The following is a 26,642-nucleotide window of genomic DNA, read 5'->3' on the forward strand; positions in this document are numbered from 1 at the left end:
GATCAAGTTGTAATTGTTAAGTGTGGGTAACAGTTCCTGGAAACCATGGTAACCAGACCTGCATGTGTTTGGGTTCTGTACAGTCTGTGTTGATGTTTTGATCCACTTCAACATGTTCAGTGAGTTCTTTGTTGAGTTATTTTGACATGGGTGGTTAGAGTAGTGGAGCAAAGATACTGCAGCCAGCATAGACTTGTGTAGAAAATATCCTCCGAAAGCACATAGACATTGCAGTATGTCAGCTTTCAGTTATCTTGGGAGTGTCTGTTGACATAAGCTCACCTTTGTGTCAGGAAGTGATGCAATGGAGGTTCACAATATTTTTAGCAGTTTTGAATGTTTTTGACGGAAGGATCATTACACCTGGCATTTGTAAATGTAACCTAGTCTCTCTTACAGGTTACACACAACCAAATGTTTTCCCATAGACTTCTATAGTAATGTTATAATTTTTTTTTAAATAACTAAGCATTCAACAGCTATTACCTGTACGTGTGTGCACAGTTTGGCCTTAGAGCAGCAATAAAAAAAATAAAAATGACTAGCTTAGCCAGCTCCTTTTCCGAGTACCGGAAGCTAAACACACCACCCCCAGTTTCGCACCAAATGTCACCTACTTGAAAATAGCTGTGGTCACATTCAGCATGTTCAGCATAAGTCATCATGTTGAAAAAGACAGTACTAAATATAGAAAAACATGGTCAGTTTTAATAACTGGATGGATGTACATTTGAAAGACATAAAAATCTTACAGAATATCCTCCAATCACAGCCTGCAGATATCTCTCGATCTGCACTGAAGGCTCTCTACGAAAACCGCACTGTCCAAACTGGTTCTGATTTGGTGTAGTAGAACCTGTACAGACCAAGATCATATAAAACACTCAGCCCACTCCCCCCTCATCCCCTTTCTGCTGTAGCAGCCTGTCCTCATGTTACCATGGTTACCCTCTTTCCCTCACATCTAGAGACTTGAAGTTTTTTTTATTTGACGTTACACTCAACTTTATTTCGGGGACTGTATTTTAAGTCGAATACCCCGTTCATATGCACAACATTTACTAACGTAAGTAATTTTACACATGTAACTATACAAACGTGCGTATATGTAAATTTACTATGCGTTCACATGAAAATCAACTTAGGTGTGTAAATAAAGCATGTAAATTGTGTAAGGCACACACATTCGTCAGTCTGTTCACGACTTTCAACACAAAACAGGTTGTTTTCCAATCAAAGTTGAATGAAAACAGAGTTACTTCACCCAAAATTTTCGAGTGAAGCAACGTGTTTGATTTAATTTGTACACAAAGTTTTGACCCCTTGAAACCAAAGGAAAACACCGTCCGCTCAACTCTGTATATACGCATAAAAGTTGGCAACTGTTGACAATTTGTTAGGTGTTAGCAAAAGAACAGATATTAATTAGATAATTCTCTTATGTTGACATAAACGTTCACATTGCAACATATACACACGGTGCAAATTTACATTTACATTTGCACCTGCTCCAGACATGATGCAAATTTCCTCCTGGTATGCACGTATGCACACATATGTAATTGTATAGAGGGGCATGTGAACGGGGTATAAGTTGAATCAAACCGCAGGAGGCTTGGTGAACTAGTTTTGTATAATGAAAATCATCATTTTCAAAACTCGTGAAGACTGGCAGACACAAGGGGTTGTTGTGGTGCTTATGTTAAGTGTTAAAAAAAGGGATGGCTAGATATAAATACTACATTACTAAGTATGCCAGCAAACTCAAGGACACTTTCTAACCCCATTTTAGCAACCACCATGTCCGTCCGTCAGCCGTCCGTTTTCCGTTTCAGGAGCAGAACTGTGTTGAAACTTGCGATATAGATCAGACTTAGTGCCACCTGGAGCCTTTTGATGATTTGGTTTTTTCTTTTGTGTTTAAATTATTTGCTTTCCATGACAACAAGTTGAACTTATACTGAAAATGACGGTTGTGCTCGTTTCCGGGGCCAAAACCTTTGAATTTTTTCTGGATGAAACTTGCTTAGATTAGTCTAGTGGTGAGCTGGTGCTATTTCTTTTCTTCACTGAACTGAAGGTATCCAATGGCAATGACCAAAAGTGGGGTAAAAGTAGTCAAACTCTGAATAGTTTTAGGGGCGGTCTGGTAGCCTACTGGTTAAAGTGTTCGCTCGTCGTGCCGAAGACCTGGGTTCGATTCCCGACATGGGTACAATGTGTGAAGCCCATTTCTGGTGTCCCTCACTGTGATATTGCTAGACTATTGCTAAAAGCAGCGTAAAACTATACTCACTCACTCACTCACTCACTCACTCACTCACTCACTCGTGATGACTTTCCTAGTCACTTGCCCTCAGGAGACCAATATTTCTATCGTCACTATTGAAAAACAGGTTCAGGCCAGCTGGCTAGTGTCAATTTGTATCCCTGTACTTACGTTAAAATTCTACGAAAATATGCCTCAAGAACCTGAGAACTCTTCATTTCTTCGTTGACCAGTGAAGAAGATCTGGGGTAGAATAGGTCTTCAGCAACCCATTCTTGCTGTTAAAGGCGACTATGCTTGTCGTAAGAGGCGACTAACGAGATCGGGTGGTCAGGCTCGCTGACTTGGTTTATGCATGTCATCGTATCCCAATTGCTTGGATAGATGCTCATGATGTCAATCGCTTGTTTGTCTGGTCCAGACATGATTATTTACAGACCACCGTCATATAGCTGGAATATTGCTGAGTGCAATGTAAAACAAACGAGCAACAAACATTTCCAACACTGAATATATTCTGGTCCAATAATACAGATAACACAAGAGATACCAGCCAACAAGCCCTTTCTATGCTCAAGTTTCAAGCTGGGGTTAGAAGATAATTTATTACAGCCAGTCTACATAAGCCAGTGTTTGTATTACCAAGGTTGATGTGTGGTCAAGTATTCGTTTGTCTAGAGTATGTCACAATGTCCTGATTGTTGTTGCTGTTTTTTTAAGGATGTTGGGACACACCGCCCCTGTCTCTGGTGTTTGCCTTGGTATAGGATTCTGTAACCATACCCACTCATTGTTGACTGGTTTCTATTTGCAAGCTTTCATCCTGAAACAGATCTGGGAAACTTTCGTATTGTCACCTTGAATATAATACTGGAGGATGGTGATTGGTTGGCTGTAATGAGCTGCTAGCTGTTTCCCCCCTGCATGTAATATTACACTGATCAGTTGCTGATTGATGTTGTGAACGATGTAACTAAAGTGGTTGCAATTGTCTGTTTAATCATATCATTTGTGTGTTATGATTGATAAAAGGTGACGTGGTAATTGATGAAAGATGCTCTCTTGAACCTTAAGAGAGCTGAGGAGGCATTATTTTGTGATAAACTTGTTTAAAATACCCTAGCAGCGATAGAATCTAACATTTTTAGTCCACCAGTCCATATAATGATAACATGTAGCAAGACCCTTAATAATGGCAAATTTTTACTAGTTCCTCTGATATCTTAACTGTTGGGCAATTCGGCAAGGATTGTAGAAATAGTGCTAATTTCTATCACTGCTTTGTTAGGACTTGAAATGTCACTGTTAGGGGTTTCACTGGTGCTTGTGCTTGGGTCATGATGACTGCAAGATGTATGTCAGGGATTAATCAAACTTAGTGACCCTGGCAGGCAAACTTGGAAAAAAAGAGTGAATTTGTTCAAAATTGGACTTTTTTAATGTTCTTAATAAAAATCTGTAAAAATATGAAATCTTTCATTTAAATTTTTTCAGTCATTTGACTTGGGGCCAAATATCAGACTCTGAGCAGGTCTAGATACATCTCAGTTTGTTCATGGTGTTGGAATAAAAACAAAATATTCTCATGATTCTGCCCTTCAACCCACTCTCCCTTCATCATTGTTCTTCCTCTTTCCGCTGCAGCAGCAGGTATTCATGCAACCTGAGATTTTCCCTCAGATTAAGAAACTTGAGGGTTCCTTTATAGAATTATTTTTATTTGATCTTTTTTGAGACATTAACTTTGTGTTGGGGACTGTATGTTAAGTCTAAGTCTGACCAGAGCCCAGGTGACTTGGTAGACTAGTTTTGTGTAATATTCAGTGTTTTTAAAACTAATACTGTGGTGTTGATGTTAAATGTTGAAAATAGGGATGACGACATTTAAATACTACATGTACTAAATATGCTAGAGGAGCAAGGGGTGGCTAGATTCAGAAACTACATGTACTAAATATGCTAGAGGAGCAAGGGGTGGCTAGATTCAGAAACTACATGTACTAAATATGCTGGAGGAGCAAGGGGTGGCTAGATTGAGATACTACATGTACTTGATATGCTAGAGGAGCAAGGAGTGGCTAGATTCAGATACTACATGTACTTAATATGCTAGAGGCGCAAGGGATGGCTAGATTCAGATACTACATGTACTAAATATGCTAGAGGAGCAACAGATGGCTAGATTCTGATACTACATGTACTAAATATGCTTAAGGAGCAAGGGGTGGCTCGATTGAGATACTACATGTACAAAATATGCTAGAGGAGCAAGGGACGGCTAGATTCAGATACTACATGTACTAAATATGCTGGAGGAGCAAGGGGTGGCTAGATTCAGATACTACATATACTAAATATGCTAGAGGAGCAAGGGACAGCTAGATTCAGATACTACATGTACTAAATATGCTAGAGGAGCAAGGGGTGGCTAGATTCAGAAACTACATGTACTAAATATGCTAGAGGAGCAAGGGGTGGCTAGATTCAGAAACTACATGTACTAAATATGCTAGAGGAGCAAGGTGTGGCTAGATTCAGATACTACATATACTAAATATGCTAGAGGAGTAAGGGGTGGCTAGATTCAGATACTACATATACTAAATATGCTAGAGGAGCAACGGATGGCTAGATTCAGATACTGCATGTACTAAACATGCTGGAGGATCAAGGGGTGGCTAGATTCAGATACTGCATGTACTAAACATGCTAGAGGATCAAGGGGTGGCTAGATTGAGATACTACATGTACATATATGCTAGAGGAGCAAGGGACGGCTAGATTCAGATACTGCATGTAATAAATATGCTAGAGGAGCAAGGGGTGGCTAGATTCAGATACTACATGTACCAAATATGCTAGAGGAGCAACGGATGGCTAGATTCAGATACTACATGTACCAAATATGCTGGAGGAGCAAGGGATGGCGATATTCAAATACTACATGTATTAAATATGCTTAGTATTTAGGAGCAAACACAAGCACCCCGTTTAAAGTTATTGCTTGGGTCATGATGACTTCAAAATGTATGTGTTGATGTTGGAATAATAATGTTTTTCTCATGATTCTGCCGCACCTTGCATTTAAAAGAAATTTGTCATCGGCCAAGTGTCTAATAGTTATTTTTAATCACTGATGACTGAATATACGATACAAAGGTCATTCTGACCGACTGATATAATGGCCCTTCAGTATTTACAAACTTGATATGATGATTTACAATACCAGTTTACTGTTTACCTGTCATGCTACCCATTTTTATATATGCAGAGATTAAGAATTTTGCGTTTACCGTATTCGACGTAATAAGCGCCCCGCTCTAATAAGCGCCCACGGCGTTATTTGCTGATATATATTGTCAAGTGAACAATCCCAATTAGCACCCCTTCTGATTGATCAATGTACACAAGACCTATTTATTCGTGTATAATACGCACTCATGTATTATATGCACTCTTAATTATGGGCAATTAAATTCTGGAAAAATATATCTGTCGTATATAAACAGTCAGTCTGTCAGCATAAACCACTAAATTTATCTTTCAACTCTGTTTTTTCCACCCAAATAATATTCTAATAAGAGCCCCCTATTTCTCATTTTGAGAGCGCCCTGGGCGCTTATTACGTCGAATACGGTAATTGTCTTGTAAAGTAAGCTGGAAATAGCAATCTGTGCTGAACACATTTTCTCTGAGATTTACTACTGATTAAGTCTGAAAATACTAATAAAACAAATACATGAAATAAGCTATGACAAACAAATAATCAATGATCAAACATTTTGGTTATAAGTGGTTCTTACTGATTATTTTCCTGATGGAACAGTTTTACGAATCACTGCTAGAGATCAACCAATCAGTGATCGGGACATGAAGGTGGTCTTCCCATTTGTTTTTTGTGAAAATATTATTTTGACATATTAGAGTAGAAAACAAGAATACCTCCTGACAGTCTGGACGTGCTTGAGATTTTTTATGCCGATACACGAAAGTATACAACATCAACGTCAGAGAATAACCAGTGTCAATTATTTGACGAAACAGATTCCATTTTGGCTTAGGGGGCAAAATTGCAGTGACGATTATATGAATGGATCACCGAAAATCAGTGCAGACACCAGGTGCTCACGAAAAGGGTCCTGCTTTACGGGTAGACTCTCACAATTTGCAGACAAACTAAACCTTTTTTTCGTTGCCTGTCGCCGCTCAGCATGACAAGAAATGTGACTTTTTAGGAGTATGGCATATTTTTAGGATATTGGAGAACAAGTGTTCAAATACTGCATTTCTCACCCATTCCTGTGCAAAGATTCTGGGTCTATTTAAAGGAAATCCCAACATGGTCATCTGCTAAAAATAGATACTACTTCTCTATGAACATAATGCAAGGACCAATCTGTGAGAGCTCCTTGCAGTGCATGACACGTTGTCATCATGTTGTTCTGCAGTGTACTTGATGAGGAGCCAATGAAACCAGGCCCTGTTCTCACAATACTAAGTGTCTGTGTATCTGTGACACAAACGTTGCCTGCACAGTGTTACTGCTGCTTCAGATAAGCTATTTGATCTTGACCGACATTTCAGGCAGAAAACTTTGGGATGTGTATCAGATGATGTCAGAATGTTCTAATCGTGGATTTCCAGCATTTGTTTTCTTCAAATACGCTCTCATATTGTGGCCCTGAGTCATTCTATCTTCCATCTTTGTCAGTTTGAGAGCCCAGGATTCATGGTTATCTGTCTTGTTATTATTGATGAAGACAAATGTTCAAAGTGTTTGTAATGACAATATAGGGGAAGTTGTTAATGTTTTGAAAAATGTTATTGATTTGATATATTGTCAGTAATCTTTATCTTTATCAACAGACCTGTGAAGATCTGGGGTAGAATAGGTCTTCAACAACCCATGCTTGCCATAAAAGGTGACTATGCTTGTCGTAAGAGGCGACTAACGGGATCGGGTGGTCAGACTCACTCACATGGTTGATACATGTCATCGGTCCAAATTGCGTGAGTCAATGCTCATGATGTCAATCACTGGATTGTCTGGTCCAGACTCGATTATTTACAGACCGCCGTCATATTAGCTGGTATATTGCTGAGTGTGACGTTAAACAACAAACAAACAAACAAACTTTATAAACACTTCTGTGTGTTTGTACTGTACATGTAACCAGTACATCGTTATTCAATCGTGTTATCGTGTTTACCACCGACGTGCAAGTAGGATAGAAACACGTTCAGCACCAGTCAGATCACTGCCAGGCGACAATGCTTGTCGTAAAAGGCGACAATGCTTGTCGTAAAAGGCGACTATGGTTGTCGTAAAAGGCGACAATGCTTGTCGTAAAAGGCGACAATGCTTGTCGTAAAAGGCGACAATGCTTGTCGTAAAAGGCAACAATGCTTGTCGTAAAAGGCGACTAACCGGATCGGGTGGTCAGGCTCGCTGACTTGGTTGATACATGTCATTGATCCCAATTGCGTGGAACGATGCTCATGATGTCAATCACTGGGTTGTCTGGTCCAGACTCGATTATTTTACAGACTGCCGTCATATAGCTGGAATATTGCTGAGTGCGGCGTTGAACAACAAACAAACAAACAAACAAACAGATCACTGCCAGATAACCGGGAAGGTAGTTAAAGATTCAAGAAGTCAATATTAAACAAGTGTGACGATGAACAATGAACATTATTCCCAGGAAGGCTCCCTAGGGGAAAGTGAAGGCATGCATTATGCAGCCTGGATAGTTGTGCTCAATGGACTGTGGCCTGGTCTGGTTCAATGTGAACACCCCTCGAAGTGACATTGCCATAGAGATGCAGTCTGTGATTGTTGAGGATTGTCTGAAGCTCAAATTAAAATGTAAAATTCTGTTCAGCCTTGTAAGCTGAGGCCAGCTAATAGAATTCCATATAATAAACTAATATCTCCTGACAATGCTGCCAAGAGTCAAGTAGGGGCTATTGTCCATGTGCTGCAAAATCATTCCGATTCCGATAAACTTAACGGCTCTACGTTCGCACGTGAAATGCACGTGTTAGGCCAATCTACTTCGGTCTCTTCTGTATTGAAATAATGTCAAATTAAAAGTCTATATAAGAAGCATACCTTTCTGTAGTAGTTATTAAACGGAATATGCCATGAGAATCTGTAAAATATTCTCAAAGCAATGTTAGTGATGTGAAACCACCACATCAATAACACCTAGAAGTAGACTGTCTCATATGTGAATTTCAGAAAGGAAAGACTGAATTTGATTTTCCTTGTTTGAAACAATGCTGTGTGATTGAGTGAAGAAAATCTGACAGGTTGAGTAAAGTGTATGTGCATGCTACGATGGCTAAAATTCAATTGGTTTCAATGATTAAGCTATACTTATTATTATGTCCCATTGGACACTTAGAGCAAATTATTTGCTTCCATTTGCAACCAGGAAAACTGGATGCTTGAGGAAATTATTACAAGTACCGTATTCGGCGTAATATTAGCGCCCCACTCTTAAAGGCACCCACGGCGACATATGCTAATATATTGGCTAGTGAACAATCCCTATTAGCACCCCTTCCAATTGATCAATATACACAAAACTTATTTATTCATGTATAATATGCACTCGTGTGTTATATGCACCCTTAATTATGGGAAATTATAATCTGGAAAAATGTATAGATCTGTCGTACATAAACATTTCAGGCTGTCAGGGGACGGTCGGGTAGCCTAGTGGTTAAAGCGTTCGCTCGTCACGCCGAAAACCTGGGTTCGATTCCCGAGATGGGTACAAAATGTGAAGCCCGTTTCTGGTGTCCCCCGCCGTGATATTGCTAGAATATTGCTAAAAGCGGCGTAAAACCATACTCTCTAACTCACTCAGGCTGTCAGCATAAACCATGAAATTTATCTTTCAACTCTGTTTTTCCACCAAAATAATATTCTAATAAGAGCCCCTTATTTCTAATTTTGAGAGCGCCCTGGTCGCTTATTACGCTGAATATGGTATGTTGAACAGAAACCAGCAAGAGGAAGTAAGCCTTCATCCAGATCAGTGAAAGTAACTTAAGTCACCTACATGTCCATCTATCTCCATGATCAAGTGGCAGGTTTATAATACTGTAGGAGGAAGTACAAATACGAAGTAGGTCACTCTGGGCACAAATACTCGTATGATCAGATCGTGTTTACCTGGCGGACTGACTTACCGGTCGCCTGTCTCAAGCTCCACGCTTGACTGCCTGCCCACTGATTGCGACATGTGTTTCTCTGACTGATATGCTGATGGCTGTCGATAAGGAAACAATATTTGCTGGAGGGCTGTCCAAATCTGTTCTCTCCAGGCATTGAAGAGAGTCTTAGAAGTCATAGTGTGTGATTTAGCTTATCTGAGCATGTGAATGGCATGCTGTCTGTGGCCGGTGTGTTGGATGGATATGACGTGCAGGTATGTAAACATTGCAAGTATGTAAATAATCAGGTGCATTAAGAGAGACTCATTAAGCTGTGTAGCCTGTTGACTGTGTTCTTCTCAGTCACGACGTGGCTCTTGCCTTGTGTGAAACTCAGGGCATATAGGGTAGGCATTAACAATAAGATTGATTTTAGTCATAAAATTTTGAGCTCATACACAAAATAAGTCTTGAATCAAATTGGATAAGGGCTGTCTGAACCTTGTCCCCATTGAAGCATGGAAGTCAAGGGGTCCAATTTATTACCTTGATGTTGAATGGGACAGATTTAATGGATACCCAGATTCAAATACCAAGGGAGCATTTAACCTCAATGACCCTCAATGACCATCTGAACACTGCATACTATATCATAAAAGACCTCATTTGTGACCAACTTGTGTTATTCGGGACAAACCGAAATAGTGACCTGTGCCCCTCTTGTGGCCATTTTTGCAACTGGGTTCCGTCTAAGCGCAAACGGGCATAGCTAAAAGAATTGTCAACTCATTGCGTAATGATTCACGTATATTTCCCCCGTATATCATATATATTCCAGATGCTATTGAAAACACATCAGGACTTACATTTACATGTGTTCAATCATACTGTATAATAATGTATGGGTATATTTTTAAGTCTAAGACATATGTAAAATCAAACATTATTCCTGAGGGATTCTTTGACCAAAGTAATTGAAGTCCAGAGCTCCAGATAAGCTGCGTATCTGCGTAAAATACGCATCAGAAATGCAGAAATACGCAGTAAAATAAAATCCAAGCGTATCAAATACGCAACGAACATTACAAATACTCTACAAAAATAAAACTTGTGCGTATCATCAAAATATAGTGAAGTAACCCTGCGCATTCGATTCGCAAATCAGCAACTTATTTTGAAATTATAAATGGGCATTCCGTCAACCTTGCCAAACTCCACGATGACAGTTACATCATAATCATTTGCCATCACACTTTCTTGGGGAAGTATCGTGGTATTTTTGAGTCCTACAAAGCTCTCGAACCCACACGACACCAGTTTGCAGGGACTAGATGATTAGTGTTTTTAAATATTTAAGTTAAATACCCACATGTGTAAAAACTAGTGGGTAACAGAAATTTGAATACCCAGATAGAATTACTGATTTCCAATGATTTTAAAATGCATGGGTTAAATACCCACAACACCAAAAGCTTATCTGTGAAGTCATACACGTATTCTGATTTGTTTGTCATATTTTCACACATGTCATTCATCGATAGGGGGACGAGTCTTCTTGCAGGTTACGGAAAGGGGAGAGTGGTGACGAATGAAATGAGTCTCAACGTATTCAAGGGGTTTAGGCTTTTGAGGAAGTGGTGCATATGATACTAGTCCAGTAAAATTTCATTAGGTCTTGTAGACTCGGCTAGTAATAGTTCATATATCAGATATCAACAATAAAATCTACAGAAAAGATGCTGAGAGATGCAACATTCAACAATATTCTGAAGCTGAATGATGTCAGCCTGTAAATATATGAGTCTCAGGCCTCAAAGTTGCGACTAAAACAGTCGCCAATGCGACCTAAATTTCAATTTTTCTACTGTCTATAATTCAGAGGTAGCCAAATGACTACCTTCAAAAATATCTTTTGGTGACTAAATTCTATTGCTGCACATTTGTAGACACAAAAATAAACATGTCTGCTAATAATAGTACTCGCAAATAATTACTCCTAAAGTCAACAATGAACCGAAATACATGAATATTAATGTAATAAGTATTTTATCATATTCGATAGTTTATTGGATAAGCAAGGATATACCTATATAATCTTGTAACATAATTTGCATCATTGTTCGAGTCTCAAATGACAAAACTCCAGTACAGTTTCCACTAATATACAATTCTAAGACTAGTGCTATGACTTGTACCTATAATAGTTATTTGATAAAAGATATTTTCAAATGCTTTTGCCTGCCTACACTATTGGCTTGACTTCTGAATTTTACCACTGGCTACCTGGAAAAAATACTTATAGCCATATGGCTACTTGGTAAAAATTTATACTTTGAGGCCTGAGCCTGGACCAGACAAACCAGTGATTGACACTCTGAGCTGTGTCCCAGACTGTTGTGCACCATCCACCAAGTCCCAGAACCTCACTACCCTTTCCTTCAAGTCAAAGGGCCTGATGGAGAGCGGAAGGTCCGGGGTTCGATCCCCAGCTGCGTCATACCAAAAGATGTAAAAAGATGGTACTTGTTGTTACCCTGTCTGGCGCTCGGTATTAAGGGGCTAAACATGGACCGGTCAGCTCGGAGTCAGTATACTGTGTCTGAGTGGGGTAAACCACATTTCACCTCACCTCAACTCACCTCAACTCACCTCAAAGGACCTGACTACCCATTCTGTCTCAACACCTTGCTCACACGCCATGCTCACTGGGAAGGATTTATAGTGGAGAGGGGAAAATGCATGCTTACAATATTGTGTTTATACCACAAGGGTCCGTTCTGGCCATTGTTTCAGCAGGTTGTTTTTCTTCGCAATGGCCTTGAACATGCAATGTGGACAGGAAGGTAGCGAGGCACAGTTCCCGGTTTTGCATCGTCTCGCAAAACGCAGTGCAGCCATGGCCCATGTAGTATTAGGGTTTGCATAAGCATCGATTTCATTGGTGATATGGACGTCTATGTTGCCTTGGAGGAGGGCGCTAACCGATATTTAAGTGCAGGATGCTTAGTAAGGGTTGTTGTTACCATTGTACATATGTAATGTATACGTATATATATACATTTATGTTAAGGTACGCTTTGTCCTCAAGGGTGGCTGCGTGTGAGTGGCCCAAGTCATTTGTCATTACCTCCCCTTAATCTCAACTCCTTGTAATATGACAAGTCCCTTAAAATGTTAATTTGTTAATTGTTACTTTAATATTTTGTTATATTTGTTGTATCTTTTCATTTACCTAATACATCAAATGAAAATTATTTTAACAAGTTAAAACTATTTACCGACGTATGTTTTATTTTCTGATTGTGAGTTTTGGCTCCACTTGGTCGCACCTTAAGCAGTAAACTAACACTAATATAGCCTCACTTTTGGTTTGTGTTCAGTAATATTGTCTGTAAAGCTTCTTATGGAATTAACTGTTTACAAGAGTAGAAAACACATGATTCCCTTGTGAATCCATGCATGAAATGAAACATAATAGCTTCTGATTTGATATTAGCGAACATATTCAGGGTGTTGAGCCATTTTCACAGCGGGTACCTAGGTAATATTCAAATATTCATTTTATCGTGTTTACTGAGTTAAATATGGAATCTAAAAATACTCTAAAATCAATACGTGTAAAAGATCCAGCTCTTTCTGCAATGAAATTAACGGTCAGATCGACAGCCATGTACCTAAAAATCAATGACTATCTGGAGTGGTTTCTGGAATCGGTAGAATAAATATCGTGGAGGTCTCCTTATCCTGGTCGTCTTGCTCAATCCAAGTCCATCAGTTTGTAGAGTTGGATCATTAGTATACATGGACTTTTCCAGAACATCAGTGTTAGGTGCCGACATGATTGCCTAAGCTTCAGTTTTATTATTGTGTATGGCTTGATCAGTTGTTATTCCTTCATCATTTTCAGTTGTCATCTACCACGCCCTGGTGTGTGTGACAGTGGTTGTTAAACAGTATTAATGGTTTCTAGACTTTGTGGCTGGTATGAATTGGGGAGATAATGTGTGACCGGTTAAGGGGCAGAGTGACACGATCAGCTGGGTCACAGCTGACGCTTGGATGTTCCCTGCACTCAGATGTTGCATGTCTTGTTGATCCTTTAGTGTTTGAGGGGCGGTCGGGTAGCCTAGTGGTTAAAGCCTAAGACCTGGGTCCGATTCCCGACAGGGGTACAATGTGTGAAGCCCATTTCTGGTGTCCCCCGCAGTGATATTGCTGGAATATTGCTGGAATATTGCTGAAAGCGGCGTAAAACCATATTCACTCACTCACTCACTTTACAGGGCAGGTGGCCCATAAATGTTGCCTGCCCATCTTCAAAGTTACCTGCCCACATTCAGACATCATAAATATTAAAGAATTGCTAAAAATAAGGAACAAATCACGTCTTGATTCAGTTGAAATAATGCTAATTGTATTCCTGAGGAAAAGGTCTGTTGTGTTCGATTCCTGGCCTCGTCAAACCAAAAGACATTTAGAAGATGGTACTTTAATGTTACCGAATCTCAGGCGTTGATCACGAAGGGGACAAAATCAAGGACTGGTTCGTTGGCAGATTGTGCACTGTATCTGTTGGCAGATGGTGCACTGTATCTTTTGGCAGATGGTATACTGTATCTGTTGGTAGATGGTATGCTGTATCTGTTGGCAGATGGTGTTCTGTATCTGTTGGCAGATGGTACACTGTATCTGTTGGTAGATGGTACACTGTATCTGTTGGTAGATGGTACACTGTATCTGTTGGCAGATGGTGTACTGTCTCTGTTGGTTGATGGTACACTGTATCTGTTGGCAGATGGTGTACTGTAGCTGTTGGCAGATGGTTAGTCCTGCACCATGACCGTGGAATATATTTATTTTATGAAAAAAACATAATCTAGAAATGCATACAAAAGCAAGTCTAGCTAGCTCAAGCTAGCTCTATTCCACATCAGCATAGGGAATTTTTTTAGAGTCAAGAAGGATATTGTGTAATATAAGATTTCAGAGACTAAATGTTAGTCTAGCAGATGGTACACTGTATCTGTTGGTTGATGGTACACTGTATCTGTTGGCAGATGGTACACTGTATCTGTTGGCAGATGGTACACTGTATCTGTTGGCAGATGGTACACTGTATCTGTTGGTTGATGGTACACTGTATCTGTTGGCAGATGGTACACTGTATCTGTTGGTTGATGGTACACTGTCTCTGTTAGCAGATGGTACACTGTATCTGTTGGTTGATGGTACACTGTATCTGTTGGCAGATGGTACACTGTATCTGTTGGCAGATGGTACACTGTATCTGTTGGTTGATGGTATGCTGTATCTGTTGGCAGATGGTGTACTGTATCTGTTGGCAGATAGTTTACTGTATCTGTTGGCAGATGGTACACTGTATCTGTTGGCAGATGGTACACTGTATCTGTTGGCAGATGGTACACTGTATCTGTTGGTTGATGGTATGCTGTATCTGTTGGCAGATGGTGTACTGTATCTGTTGGCAGATAGTTTACTGTATCTGTTGGCAGATGGTACACTGTATCTGTTGGCAGATGGTACACTGTATCTGTTGGCAGATGGTACACTGTATCTGTTGGCAGATGGTGTACTGTATCTGTTGGCAGATGGTTTACTGTATCTCTTGGTAGATGGTACACTGTATCTGTTGGCTGATGGTGTACTGTATCTGTTGGCAGATGGTGTACTGTATCTGTTGGCAGATGGTTTACTGTATCTCTTGGTAGATGGTACACTGTATCTGTTGGTAGATGGTACACTGTATCTGTTGGCAGATGGTGTACTGTATCTGTTGGCAGATGGTGTACTGTCTCTGTTGGCAGATGGTTTACTGTATCTGTTGGTAGATGGTACACTGTATCTGTTGGTAGATGGTACACTGTATCTGTTGGCAGATGGTGTACTGTATCTGTTGGCAGATGGTTTACTGTATCTGTTGGTAGATGGTACACTGTATCTGTTGGTAGATGGTACACTGTATCTGTTGGCTGATGGTGTACTGTCTCTGTTGGCTGATGGTGTACTGTCTCTGTTGGTTGATGGTGGACTGTATCTGTTGGCAGATGGTACACTGTATCTGTTGGTTGATGGTACACTGTATCTGTTGGCAGATGGTGTACTGTCTCTGTTGGCAGATGGTTTACTGTATCTCTTGGCAGATAGTTTACTGTATCTCTTGGTAGATGGTACACTGTATCTGTTGGCTGATGGTGTACTGTATCTGTTGGCAGATGGTGTACTGTCTCTGTTGGCAGATAGTGTACTGTATCTGTTGGTAGATGGTGTACTGTCTCTGTTGGCAGATAGTGTACTGTATCTGTTGGTAGATGGTGTACTGTCTCTGTTGGCAGATAGTGTACTGTATCTGTTGGCAGATGGTGTACTGTCTCTGTTGGCAGATAGTGTACTGTCTCTGTTGGCAGATGGTGTACTGTATCTGTTGGCAGATGGTGTACTGTATCTGTTGGCAGATGGTGTACTGTATCTGTTGGCAGATGGTGTACTGTCTCTGTTGGTTGATGGTACACTGTCTCTGTTGGTTGATGGTACACTGTATCTGTTGGCTGATGGTGTACTGTCTCTGTTGGCAGATGGTGTACTGTATCTGTTGGTAGATGGTGTACTGTCTCTGTTGGCAGATAGTGTACTGTCTCTGTTGGCAGATAGTGTACTGTCTCTGTTGGCAGATAGTGTACTGTATCTGTTGGTAGATGGTGTACTGTCTCTGTTGGCAGATAGTGTACTGTCTCTGTTGGCAGATGGTGTACTGTCTCTGTTGGCAGATAGTGTACTGTCTCTGTTGGTTGATGGTACACTGTATCTGTTGGTTGATGGTACACTGTATCTGTTGGCAGATGGTGTACTGTATCTGTTGGCAGATGGTGTACTGTCTCTGTTGGCAGATAGTGTACTGTCTCTGTTGGCAGATAGTGTACTGTCTCTGTTGGCAGATAGTGTACTGTATCTGTTGGTAGATGGTGTACTGTCTCTGTTGGCAGATAGTGTACTGTCTCTGTTGGCAGATGGTGTACTGTCTCTGTTGGCAGATAGTGTACTGTCTCTGTTGGCAGATGGTGTACTGTCTCTGTTGGCAGATAGTGTACTGTCTCTGTTGGTTGATGGTACACTGTATTTGTTGGCAGATGGTACACTGTATCTGTTGGCAGATGGTGTACTGTATCTGTTGGTTGATGGTACACTGTATCTGTTGGTTGATGGTACACTGTATCTGTTGGCTGATGGTACACTGTCTCTGTTGGCAGATGGTGTACTGTATCTGTTGGTTGATGGTACACTGTATCTGTTGGTTGATGGTACACTGTATCTGTTGGCTGATGGTACACTGTCTCTGTTGGTTGATGGTACACTGTATCTGTTGGCTGATGGTGTACTGTATCTGTTGGCAGATGGTGTACTGTATCTGTTGGTTGATGGTACACTGTATCTGTTGGCTGATGGTGTACTGTCTCTGTTGGCTGATGGTGTACTGTATCTGTTGGCTGATGGTGTACTGTATCTGTTGGCAGATGGTGTACTGTATCTGTTGGCAGATGGTGTACTGTATCTGAGTGTGATATCCATGTTAACACTGTAGCATCTCTGAGTGGACTTAAGACACATTAAAACAGGCATTTGTCTGCATTTACAAGTACACACACACATATGCATATATGTTGTAATGTAGCTGCAATTATCTTGAACACGACGTAAATCCCCCTTGACCTCACCTCACCTCACCTTAAATTCACTATTCTGGATAGAACAGGTCCTTAGCCACACCTGCTTCCGTAAGAAGCTTGTGGACTTTGTTGATGCATGTCATCTAATCCCAATTGTGTGGATCAATGCTCATGATGTCAATCACTGGATTGTCCGGTCCTAGATTATTTATAGACCGCCATCATATAGCTTGAATATTACTTCACTATACAGCTTGCACCTGTTCCACAAAGCGATCATAGTGTTACGACTATCATAGTTACCATCATCTTTGTGCTACAATCCCTTTGAGGAACGTGACCCTGAAACATCAAATTCTCTCTTATGTTCCTTCACTGTATTTCTGTTCTCTTGCAGCATGCAGAAGAGCGGGGATGGCCACTAATGGTGAGGTGTAAGACCAGGTGTCTTCTTGGGGCAGTCAAGTCCGGAGTCAGTCGCACCAGCGCAGGGGGCCAGGAAAGGTGAGGGGGAAGGCCGTCAATGTTTGTTTGCCATGCTGCCTGTTTATGATGGCATGTAATCAAACAAGACACCAAGCCTGGCAATCTGATCCAAATTAGTCTCCTCATATGACATGCAAAAGAGTGCTGGGGAATTCATTCTAACCTACCGAGTCGAAATGAAGCAGGCTGGTTGTTTCACAAAGTGATCGTTGCTACGAGATATGAAAGTCGTAAGTCTTATGTATGCCGGGAATTACAATAATCTTTGCACTCTATTATGGCTTTGTAGACATGACTTGTATGTCCAAGATAACAGGACCAATAAGAAGGAAGAGGCATTGCTTTTTGGAAACAGTCTTCTAGTACACTTGAATTTAAGAAAGTATGGACTTGCAAAAAATCCCACATTTACACAATGATTTTTCCCTATTTGCCGGACAAGGGCACTTAGTTTGGAATCGTAGATCGATCCCTGGTCTCACCAGAGAGGTGACAAGGACCTGCATCACATCAGGCTTTCCGCCCACATCTAGATGACACACGGTGATGCATGAAGCAGCATTAAGCCGCCTCCCAGCCATCACAACAACTTGGGGGACTTGCAGTGTTGGTTCAGAAAAGCAATCAATGATCAAACATAAATAAAAATAGGAAAATCTTACAATTGGAGCATACCTTCCAGTGAAACCCTTCAAGTATATAGCAATAAAGCAAATAGAAAAACTCAAATTACATGTCACAGCACTCCTCAATACATATCTTGAAGCCATGTCATTATCAAGCTTTTGTGTTTTCTGAAACAAGTTACCTTATTTGACGTAATGAGCAACCAGGGCGCTCTCAAAATTAGAAATAGGGGCTCTTATTAGAATCTTATTTTGGTGAGAAAAACAGAGTTGAAAGATAAATTTCGTGGTTTATTCTGCCAGCCTGAAATGTTTATATATGACAGATATTTTTGGTATATTTTCGCCCATAATTATGGGTGCATATAACACACAAGTGCGTATTATACACGAATAAATAAGTCTTTTGTACATTGATCAATCAGAAGGGCTGCTTAAATTGGGATTGTTCACTAGCCAATATATTAGCAATTATCGCTGTAGGCGCTTATTACTTCGAATACGGTATACTAAATTGTTATCATCCTCCATGATTTTAGTATGAAATTAATGAAAATAAATGGAAAATAATCACTAAAAATATTATGATTGACTCTGGGTTGAAACAACCGAAAACCAACTGATTAACTATGAAATTGAACTGGAACTACACTGGCTATTGGGCAGCTATTTTGCCACAGGTCCTCATAAGCAGATGGGATTAGTGGTCAGTATAATAAATAATATATTTATGTGTTGGTTTCAGTACATCTCACCCTTGAACCCTAATTATACACATCATCGATCCCAAGTCTTGAAAGATCCAATTTCCCATTGGAAACCATTAGACCGATTCGGTTCATAACTTGAATGAATGTTTGATGTCTGAACTTTGTCCTCAGGTCAACATGGTCAGACTCTATACCTTCAATGGCTTAGAGTCATGAAGACTCTTTACATTACCTACACTTCTGTGTTCTGAGAAATAATTAATAATAGATGTGTGTTACACACAGAGACGACTTTAAGTCCCCCTGGAGCTGGTGATAAGAACTGATGTAGAACTGCTTAGCAAGCAGCTGCCTGTTCTCTTTGGACAAATCTGGTGCTTTGTACTTTGCTTCCCCGAAGAGATACCTCATGTTTGTCTCTCTGTAGGGATTCCTGGCCAGAATAGATAGTCAGTACCTCATGCTTGTCTCCCTGTAGGGATTCCTGGCCAGAATAGATAGTCAGTACCTCATGCTTGTCCCACTATAGAGATTCCTGTCCAGAATAGATAGTCAGTACCTCATGCTTGTCTCCCTGTAGGGATTCCTGTCCAGAATAGATAGTCAGTACCTCATGCTTGTCTCCCTGTAGGGATTCCTGGCCAGAATAGATAGTCAGTACCCATGCTTGTCTCCCTTTAGAGATTCCTGGCCAGAATAGATAGTCAGTACCTCATGCTTGTCTCCCTGTAGGGATTCCTGTCCAGAATAGATAGTCAGTACCTCATGCTTGTCTCCCTGTAGGGATTCCTGGCCAGAATAGATAGTCAGTACCTCATGCTTGTCTCCCTGTAGGGATTCCTGGCCAGAATGGATAGTCAGTACCTCATGCTTGTCTCCCTTAAGAGATTCCTGGCCAGAATAGATAGTCAGTACCTCATCCTTGTCTCCCTGTAGGGATTCCTGGCCAGAATGGATAGTCAGTACCCATGCTTGTCTCCCTGTAGGGATTCCTGGGCATAATAGATAGTCAGTACCCATGCTTGTCTCCCTGTTGGGATTCCTGGCCAGAATGGATAGTCAGCACTCATGCTTGTCTCCCTGTAGGGATTCCTGGCCAGAATACATAGTCAGTACCTCATGCTTGTCTCCCTGTAGGGATTCCTGTCCAGAATAGATAGTCAGTACCCATGCTTGTCTCCCTGTAGGGATTCCTGTCCAGAATAGATAGTCAGTACCCATGCTTGTCTCCCTGTAGGGATTCCTGTCCAGAATAGGTAGTCAGTACCCATGCTTGTCTCCCTGTAGGGATTCCTGTCCAGAATAGATAGTCAGTACCTCATGCTTGTCTCCCTGTAGGGATTCCTGGGCATAGTAGATAGTCAGTACCCATACTTGTCTCCCTGTAGGGATTCCTGTCCAGAATAGATAGTCAGTACCCATGCTTGTCTCCCTGTAGGGATTCCTGTCCAGAATAGATAGTCAGTACCCATGCTTGTCTCCCTGTAGGGATTCCTGGCCAGAATACATAGTCAGTACCCATACTTGTCTCCCTGTAGGGATTCCTGTCCAGAATAGATAGTCAGTACCCATGCTTGTCTCCCTGTAGGGATTCCTGTCCAGAATAGATAGTCAGTACCCATGCTTGTCTCCCTGTAGGGATTCCTGGCCAGAATACATAGTCAGTACCCATACTTGTCTCCCTGTAGGGATTCCTGTCCAGAATAGATAGTCAGTACCCATGCTTGTCTCCCTGTAGGGATTCCTTTCCAGAATAGATAGTCAGTACCTCATGCTTGTCTCCCTGTAGGGATTCCTGGGCATAGTAGATAGTCAGTACCCATACTTGTCTCCCTGTAGGGATTCCTGTCCAGAATAGATAGTCAGTACCCATGCTTGTCTCCCTGTAGGGATTCCTGTCCAGAATAGATAGTCAGTACCTCATGCTTGTCTCCCTGTAGGGATTCCTGGGCATAGTAGATAGTCAGTACCCATACTTGTCTCCCTGTAGGGATTCCTGTCCAGAATAGATAGTCAGTACCCATGCTTGTCTCTCTGTAGGGATTCCTGTCCAGAATAGATAGTCAGTACCCATGCTTGTCTCCCTGTAGGGATTCCTGGCCAGAATACATAGTCAGTACCCATACTTGTCTCCCTGTAGGGATTCCTGTCCAGAATAGATAGTCAGTACCCATGCTTGTCTCCCTGTAGGGATTCCTGTCCAGAATAGAGTCAGTACCTCATGCTTGTCTCCCTGTAGGGATTCCTGTCCAGAATAGATAGTCAGTACCTCATGCTTGTCTCCCTGTAGGGATTCCTGTCCAGAATAGATAGTCAGTACCTCATGCTTGTCTCCCTGTAGGGATTCCTGTCCAGCATAGATAGTCAGTACCTCATGCTTGTCTCCCTGTAGGGATTCCTGGCCAGAATAGGTAGTCAGTACCCATGCTTGTCTCCCTGTAGGGATTCCTGGCCAGAATGGATAGTCAGTACCCATGCTTGTCTCCCTGTAGGGATTCCTGTCCAGAATAGATAGTCAGTACCCATGCTTGGTCCCTGTAGGGATTCCTGTCCAGAATAGATAGTCAGTACCTAATGCTTGTCTCACTGTAGGGATTCCTGTCCAGAATAGATAGTCAGTACCCATGCTTGTCTCCCTGTAGGGATTCCTGTGCAGAATAGATAGTCAGTACCCATGCTTGTCTCCCTGTAGGGATTCCTGGGCATAATAGATAGTCAGTACCTAATGCATGTCTCCCTGTAGGGATTCCTGTCCAGAATAGATAGTCAGTACCCATGCTTGTCTCCCTGTAGGGATTCCTGTGCAGAATAGATAGTCAGTACCCATGCTTGTCTCCCTGTAGGGATTCCTGGGCATAATAGATAGTCAGTACCTAATGCTTGTCCCACTATAGAGATTCCTGTCCAGAATAGATAGTCAGTACCTCATGCTTGTCTCCCTATAGGGATTCCTGGGCAGAATAGATAGTCAGTACCTCATGCTTGTCTCCCTGTAGGGATTCCTGGGCAGAATAGATAGTCAGTACCTCATGCTTGTCTCCCTGTAGGGATTCCTGTCCAGAATAGATAGTCAGTACCTCATGCTTGTCTCCCTGTAGGGATTCCTGTCCAGAATAGATAGTCAGTACCTCATGCTTGTCTCCCTGTTGGGATTCCTGTCCAGAATAGATAGTCAGTACCTCATGCTTGTCTCCCTGTAGGGATTCCTGTCCAGAATAGATAGTCAGTACCTCATGCTTGTTTCCCTGTAGGGATTCCTGTCCAGAATAGATAGTCAGTACCCATGCTTGTCTCCCTGTAGGGATTCCTGTCCAGAATAGATAGTCAGTACCCATGCTTGTCTCCCTGTAGGGATTCCTGGCCAGAATGGATAGTCAGTACCCATGCTTGTCTCCCTGTAGGGATTCCTGTCCAGAATAGATAGTCAGTACCTCATGCTTGTCTCCCTGTAGGGATTCCTGGGCAGAATAGATAGTCAGTACCTCATGCTTGTCTCCCTATAGGGATTCCTGGGCATAGTAGATAGTCAGTACCCATACTTGTCTCCCTGTAGGGATTCCTGTCCAGAATAGATAGTCAGTACCTCATGCTTGTCTCCCTATAGGGATTCCTGGGCATAGTAGATAGTCAGTACCCATGCTTGTCTCCCTGTAGGGATTCCTGTCCAGAATAGATAGTCAGTACCCATGCTTGTCTCCCTGTAGGGATTCCTGTCCAGAATAGATAGTCAGTACCTCATGCTTGTCTCCCTGTAGGGATTCCTGTCCAGAATAGATAGTCAGTACCTCATGCTTGTCTCCCTGTAGGGATTCCTGGGCATAGTAGATAGTCAGTACCCATACTTGTCTCCCTGTAGGGATTCCTGTCCAGAATAGATAGTCAGTACCTCATGCTTGTCTCCCTATAGGGATTCCTGGGCATAGTAGATAGTCAGCACCCATGCTTGTCTCCCTGTAGGGATTCCTGTCCAGAATAGATAGTCAGTACCCATGCTTGTCTCCATGTAGGAATTCCTGTCCAGAATAGATAGTCAGTACCCATGCTTGTCTCCCTGTAGGGATTCCTGGCCAGAATGGATAGTCAGTACCTCATGCTTGTCTCCCTGTAGGGATTCCTGTCCAGAATAGATAGTCAGTACCTCATACTTGTCTCCCTGTAGGGATTCCTGTCCAGAATAGATAGTCAGTACCCATACTTGTCTCCCTGTTGGGATTCCTGTCCAGAATAGATAGTCAGTACCTCATGCTTGTCTCCCTGTAGGGATTCCTGGCCAGAATGGATAGTCAGTACCTCATGCTTTTCTCCCTGTAGGGATTCCTGTCCAGAATAGATAGTCAGTACCCATGCTTGTCTCCCTGTAGGGATTCCTGTCCAGAATAGATAGTCAGTACCTCATGCTTGTCTCCCTGTAGGGATTCCTGGGCATAATAGATAGTCAGTACCTCATGCGTGTCTCCCTGTAGGGATTCCTGGCCAGAATGGATAGTCAGTACCTCATGCTTGTCTCCCTGTAGGGATTCCTGTCCAGAATAGATAGTCAGTACCTCATGCTTGTCTCTCTGTTGGGATTCCTGTCCAGAATAGATAGTAAGTACCTCATGCTTGTCTCCATGTAGGGATTCCTGTCCAGAATAGATAGTCAGTACCTCATGCTTGTCTCTCTGTTGGGATTCCTGTCCAGAATAGATAGTCAGTACCTCATGCTTGTCTCCATGTAGGGATTCCTGTCCAGAATAGATAGTCAGTACCTCATGCTTGTCTCCCTGTAGGGATTCCTGGGCAGAATAGATAGTCAGTACCTCATGCTTGTCTCCATGTAGGGATTCCTGTCCAGAATAGATAGTCAGTACCTCATGCTTGTCTCTCTGTTGGGATTCCTGGGCAGAATAGATAGTCAGTACCTCATGCTTGTCTCCCTGTAGGGATTCCTGTCCAGAATAGATAGTCAGTACCTCATGCTTGTCTCCCTGTACTGATTCTGGATCTGAGGAGTTAAACAGTACCATTGGGGATTCCAGGGCACGATGTGCCAGTACCCTATTCAAATCTCCCAGAATAGAACAGAGCCCAGTGTATACACTAGAGTATGGTTTTCGTCATTGATAAGCAATGAGAAGTCCAAATGTCATGAAGTCTTTAATTAGCAGTAATTAGGCAACAAGTGAATTTGCAGGTGAGCTACAGTCTCCAATGTGTGGAACACACTTATCACCACAAGCCAGGCACCAAGTGATATTATATCTGCCACATGTGAACTTTGATAGCTTGTTATATTTGTAAACATCTGCATCATAATTAGGCTATCTGTGCGTAAATATCCATGTTTATATCGTTTACCATCATCCCAGATAAGTCGTTATCAACATTTCGGTTATTGCTCTTGCATGCCATATGGACCATCAGTCTGGTGCTGGCAGTCAGAGTTGATCCTGTCTTGATAGTAGCAGCAGTGTAGTCTGTTCTTGGGTGCAGGGACCTGTTTACTAGAGTTTTACAACCGAGGTGACAGATGCACTCAGTCTCGTGATGTTCATGCAGGTAAGTACCTGTGAAGATCCGGGTTAGAATTGTTGCTAGCAACCCATGCTTGCTGTAAAAGGCGACTCTGCTTCTCAAAGACCCAGGCTCGATTCCCCACCATGGGTGAAACATTTCACTCTTCTCCATGGAAAATTAACCACTGACATATCAACCATTTAGTGTTCTTAAAGATGGACTCTTCTCCATGGAAAATTAACCACTGACATATCAACCATTTAATGTTCTAAATGATGGACTCTTCTCCATGGAAAATTAACCACTGACATATCAACCATTTAATGTTCTTAAACATTGACTCTTCTCCATGGAAAATTAATTGAATAAATTAGGCTAGCACTGCATACCAATCTTGAAACATGGATACTAACTTGTTTGTATTATTTGTTTGAACCTGTGGGACCATCTTTAAATGAAACTGTCTTATTGAGGTCATTTTGACAACACATTTATCATGATTATTGTGTCAGTAACTTGTAATTTAAGTCAATTGAATGTGTCCTGTAAACAGTAGACACATATAGGGCCGTAGACTGAAACACTGGAGGGCCCCAGTGATCTGTGAGGCTTCATGATGTCATACACATACACATTCAACCCTACGTGGGTATACAGGGTTAGAATAGGTCCCCAGCAACCTATGCTGGCCACAAGAGGCTACCGACCTGTGAAGATGTGGTGTAGAATAGGTCTTCAGCAACCTATGCTGGCCACAAGAGGCTAACGACCTGTGAAGATCTGGGGTAGAATAGGTCCCCAACAACCTATGCTGGCCACAAGAGGCTACCGACCTGTGAAGATCTGGGGTAGAATAGGTCCCCAGCAACCTATGCTGGCCACAAGAGGCTACCGACCTGTGAAGATCTGGGGTAGAATAGGTCCCCAGCAACCTATGCTGGCCACAAGAGGCTACCGACCTGTGAAGATCTGGGGTAGAATAGGTCCCCAGCAACCTATGCTGGCCACAAGAGGCTACCGACCTGTGAAGATCTGGGGTAGAATAGGTCCCCAGCAACCTATGCTGGCCACAAGAGGCTACCGACCTGTGAAGATCTGGGGTAGAATAGGTCCCCAGCAACCTATGCTGGCCACAAGAGGCTACCGACCTGTGAAGATCTGGGGTAGAATAGGTCCCCAGCAACCTATGCTGGCCACAAGAGGCTACCGACCTGTGAAGATCTGGGGTAGAATAGGTCCCCAACAACCTATGCTGGCCACAAGAGGCTACCGACCTGTGAAGATCTGGGGTAGAATAGGTCCCCAGCAACCTATGCTGGCCACAAGAGGCTACCGACCTGTGAAGATCTGGGGTAGAATAGGTCCCCAGCAACCTATGCTTGCCGTAAAATGCGACTATTCTTGTCGCGACTAATGGGATTGGATGGTCAGGCTTGCTGACTTGGTTGATGCACGTCATCGATCCCAATTGCGTGGATCGATGCTCATGATGTCAATCACTGGATTGTCTGGTCCAGACTCGATTATTTACAGACCGCCGTCATATAGCTGGAATATTGCTGAGTGCGGCGTTAAACAACAAACAAACAAACAATCATTAGAGGCTACCAAATTATGGACTAGGTGGTCAGGTTTGGTGATTTGGTTGATTGTTTGTCTTCGCACTCAGACAATGTGGATTGTTGCCCACAATATTAATCAATAGATTGAACTGTTGGATGCATGCATTTGCACAGGAACGCACATGGATTTTCAACTATGCATCCTCAAGTCAATGGATACCCAACAGCCCCTGTTCAGCAACCAAAGTAACAGCGTTTCTGGGTCGCTTAGTCATCCAACATTGTTTCCATTAGGAAGCGAATCAATTCTTCACCTGATTATAATGGAAGCCAGAAGGATTCCAGGTGAATCTGGGTTGCAGGTGTTTCGTCGTGGCACCAGATGGGTGTTTGATCTGATGAGAGAATGACATATTTAGTTTCCCTAACACAGCTCTGTTGTGAATGTGAACTGTGTCAACTCCACCAGCTTGTGTTGTGTTTGAACACTGACCACTTTAATCTGAGGGAAATGAGACTGACACTGTGGTCCAGTGGACAGAGTGTCTGCCCAGGGAGCGGAAGGTTGGTTATTAGATCCCTGGCCAAGTCAGACCAAACGATGTTAAATGAAGGTACTTTCTGTTACCCTGCCTACTGCTCGA

The 26,642-nt window shown here is 42.1% G+C and overlaps 2 protein-coding genes across 3 annotated transcripts in view; one reads left to right on the forward strand and one right to left on the reverse strand.

Annotated features, from left to right (window-relative positions):
- The window catches only part of LOC124148178 (tripartite motif-containing protein 2-like), a 65,243-nt gene that overhangs the window by 15,267 nt on the left and 23,334 nt on the right, over nt 1-26,642 (forward strand). The window contains exons 1-2 of one of the 2 annotated variants that reach the window (XM_046519147.2): nt 9,320-9,711; nt 17,516-17,622. The gene's annotated coding sequence lies outside the window, so the exon portion shown is untranslated. Of the gene's footprint in view, nt 1-9,319; nt 9,712-17,515; nt 17,623-26,642 lie in introns of those variants that run through there. The other variant, XM_046519149.2, reaches the window with a different exon arrangement.
- On the reverse strand, nt 14,420-17,020 carry LOC125372537 (mucin-5AC-like). Its single transcript, XM_048382873.1, has one exon. It carries the CDS (start codon nt 17,018-17,020, stop codon nt 14,420-14,422), a length of 2,601 nt encoding a protein of 866 aa, XP_048238830.1.

The sequence above is a fragment of the Haliotis rufescens genome, unplaced genomic scaffold, assembly GCF_023055435.1.
Source record: "Haliotis rufescens isolate VD_foot unplaced genomic scaffold, xgHalRufe1.0.p SCAF_42, whole genome shotgun sequence".
NCBI lineage: Eukaryota > Metazoa > Mollusca > Gastropoda > Lepetellida > Haliotidae > Haliotis > Haliotis rufescens.

Excerpts from the sequence above, each read along its gene's own strand:
- LOC125372537 (XM_048382873.1), bottom strand. The coding sequence starts at position 17,020 with ATGGATATCACACTCAGATACAGTACACCATCTGCCAACAGATACAGT.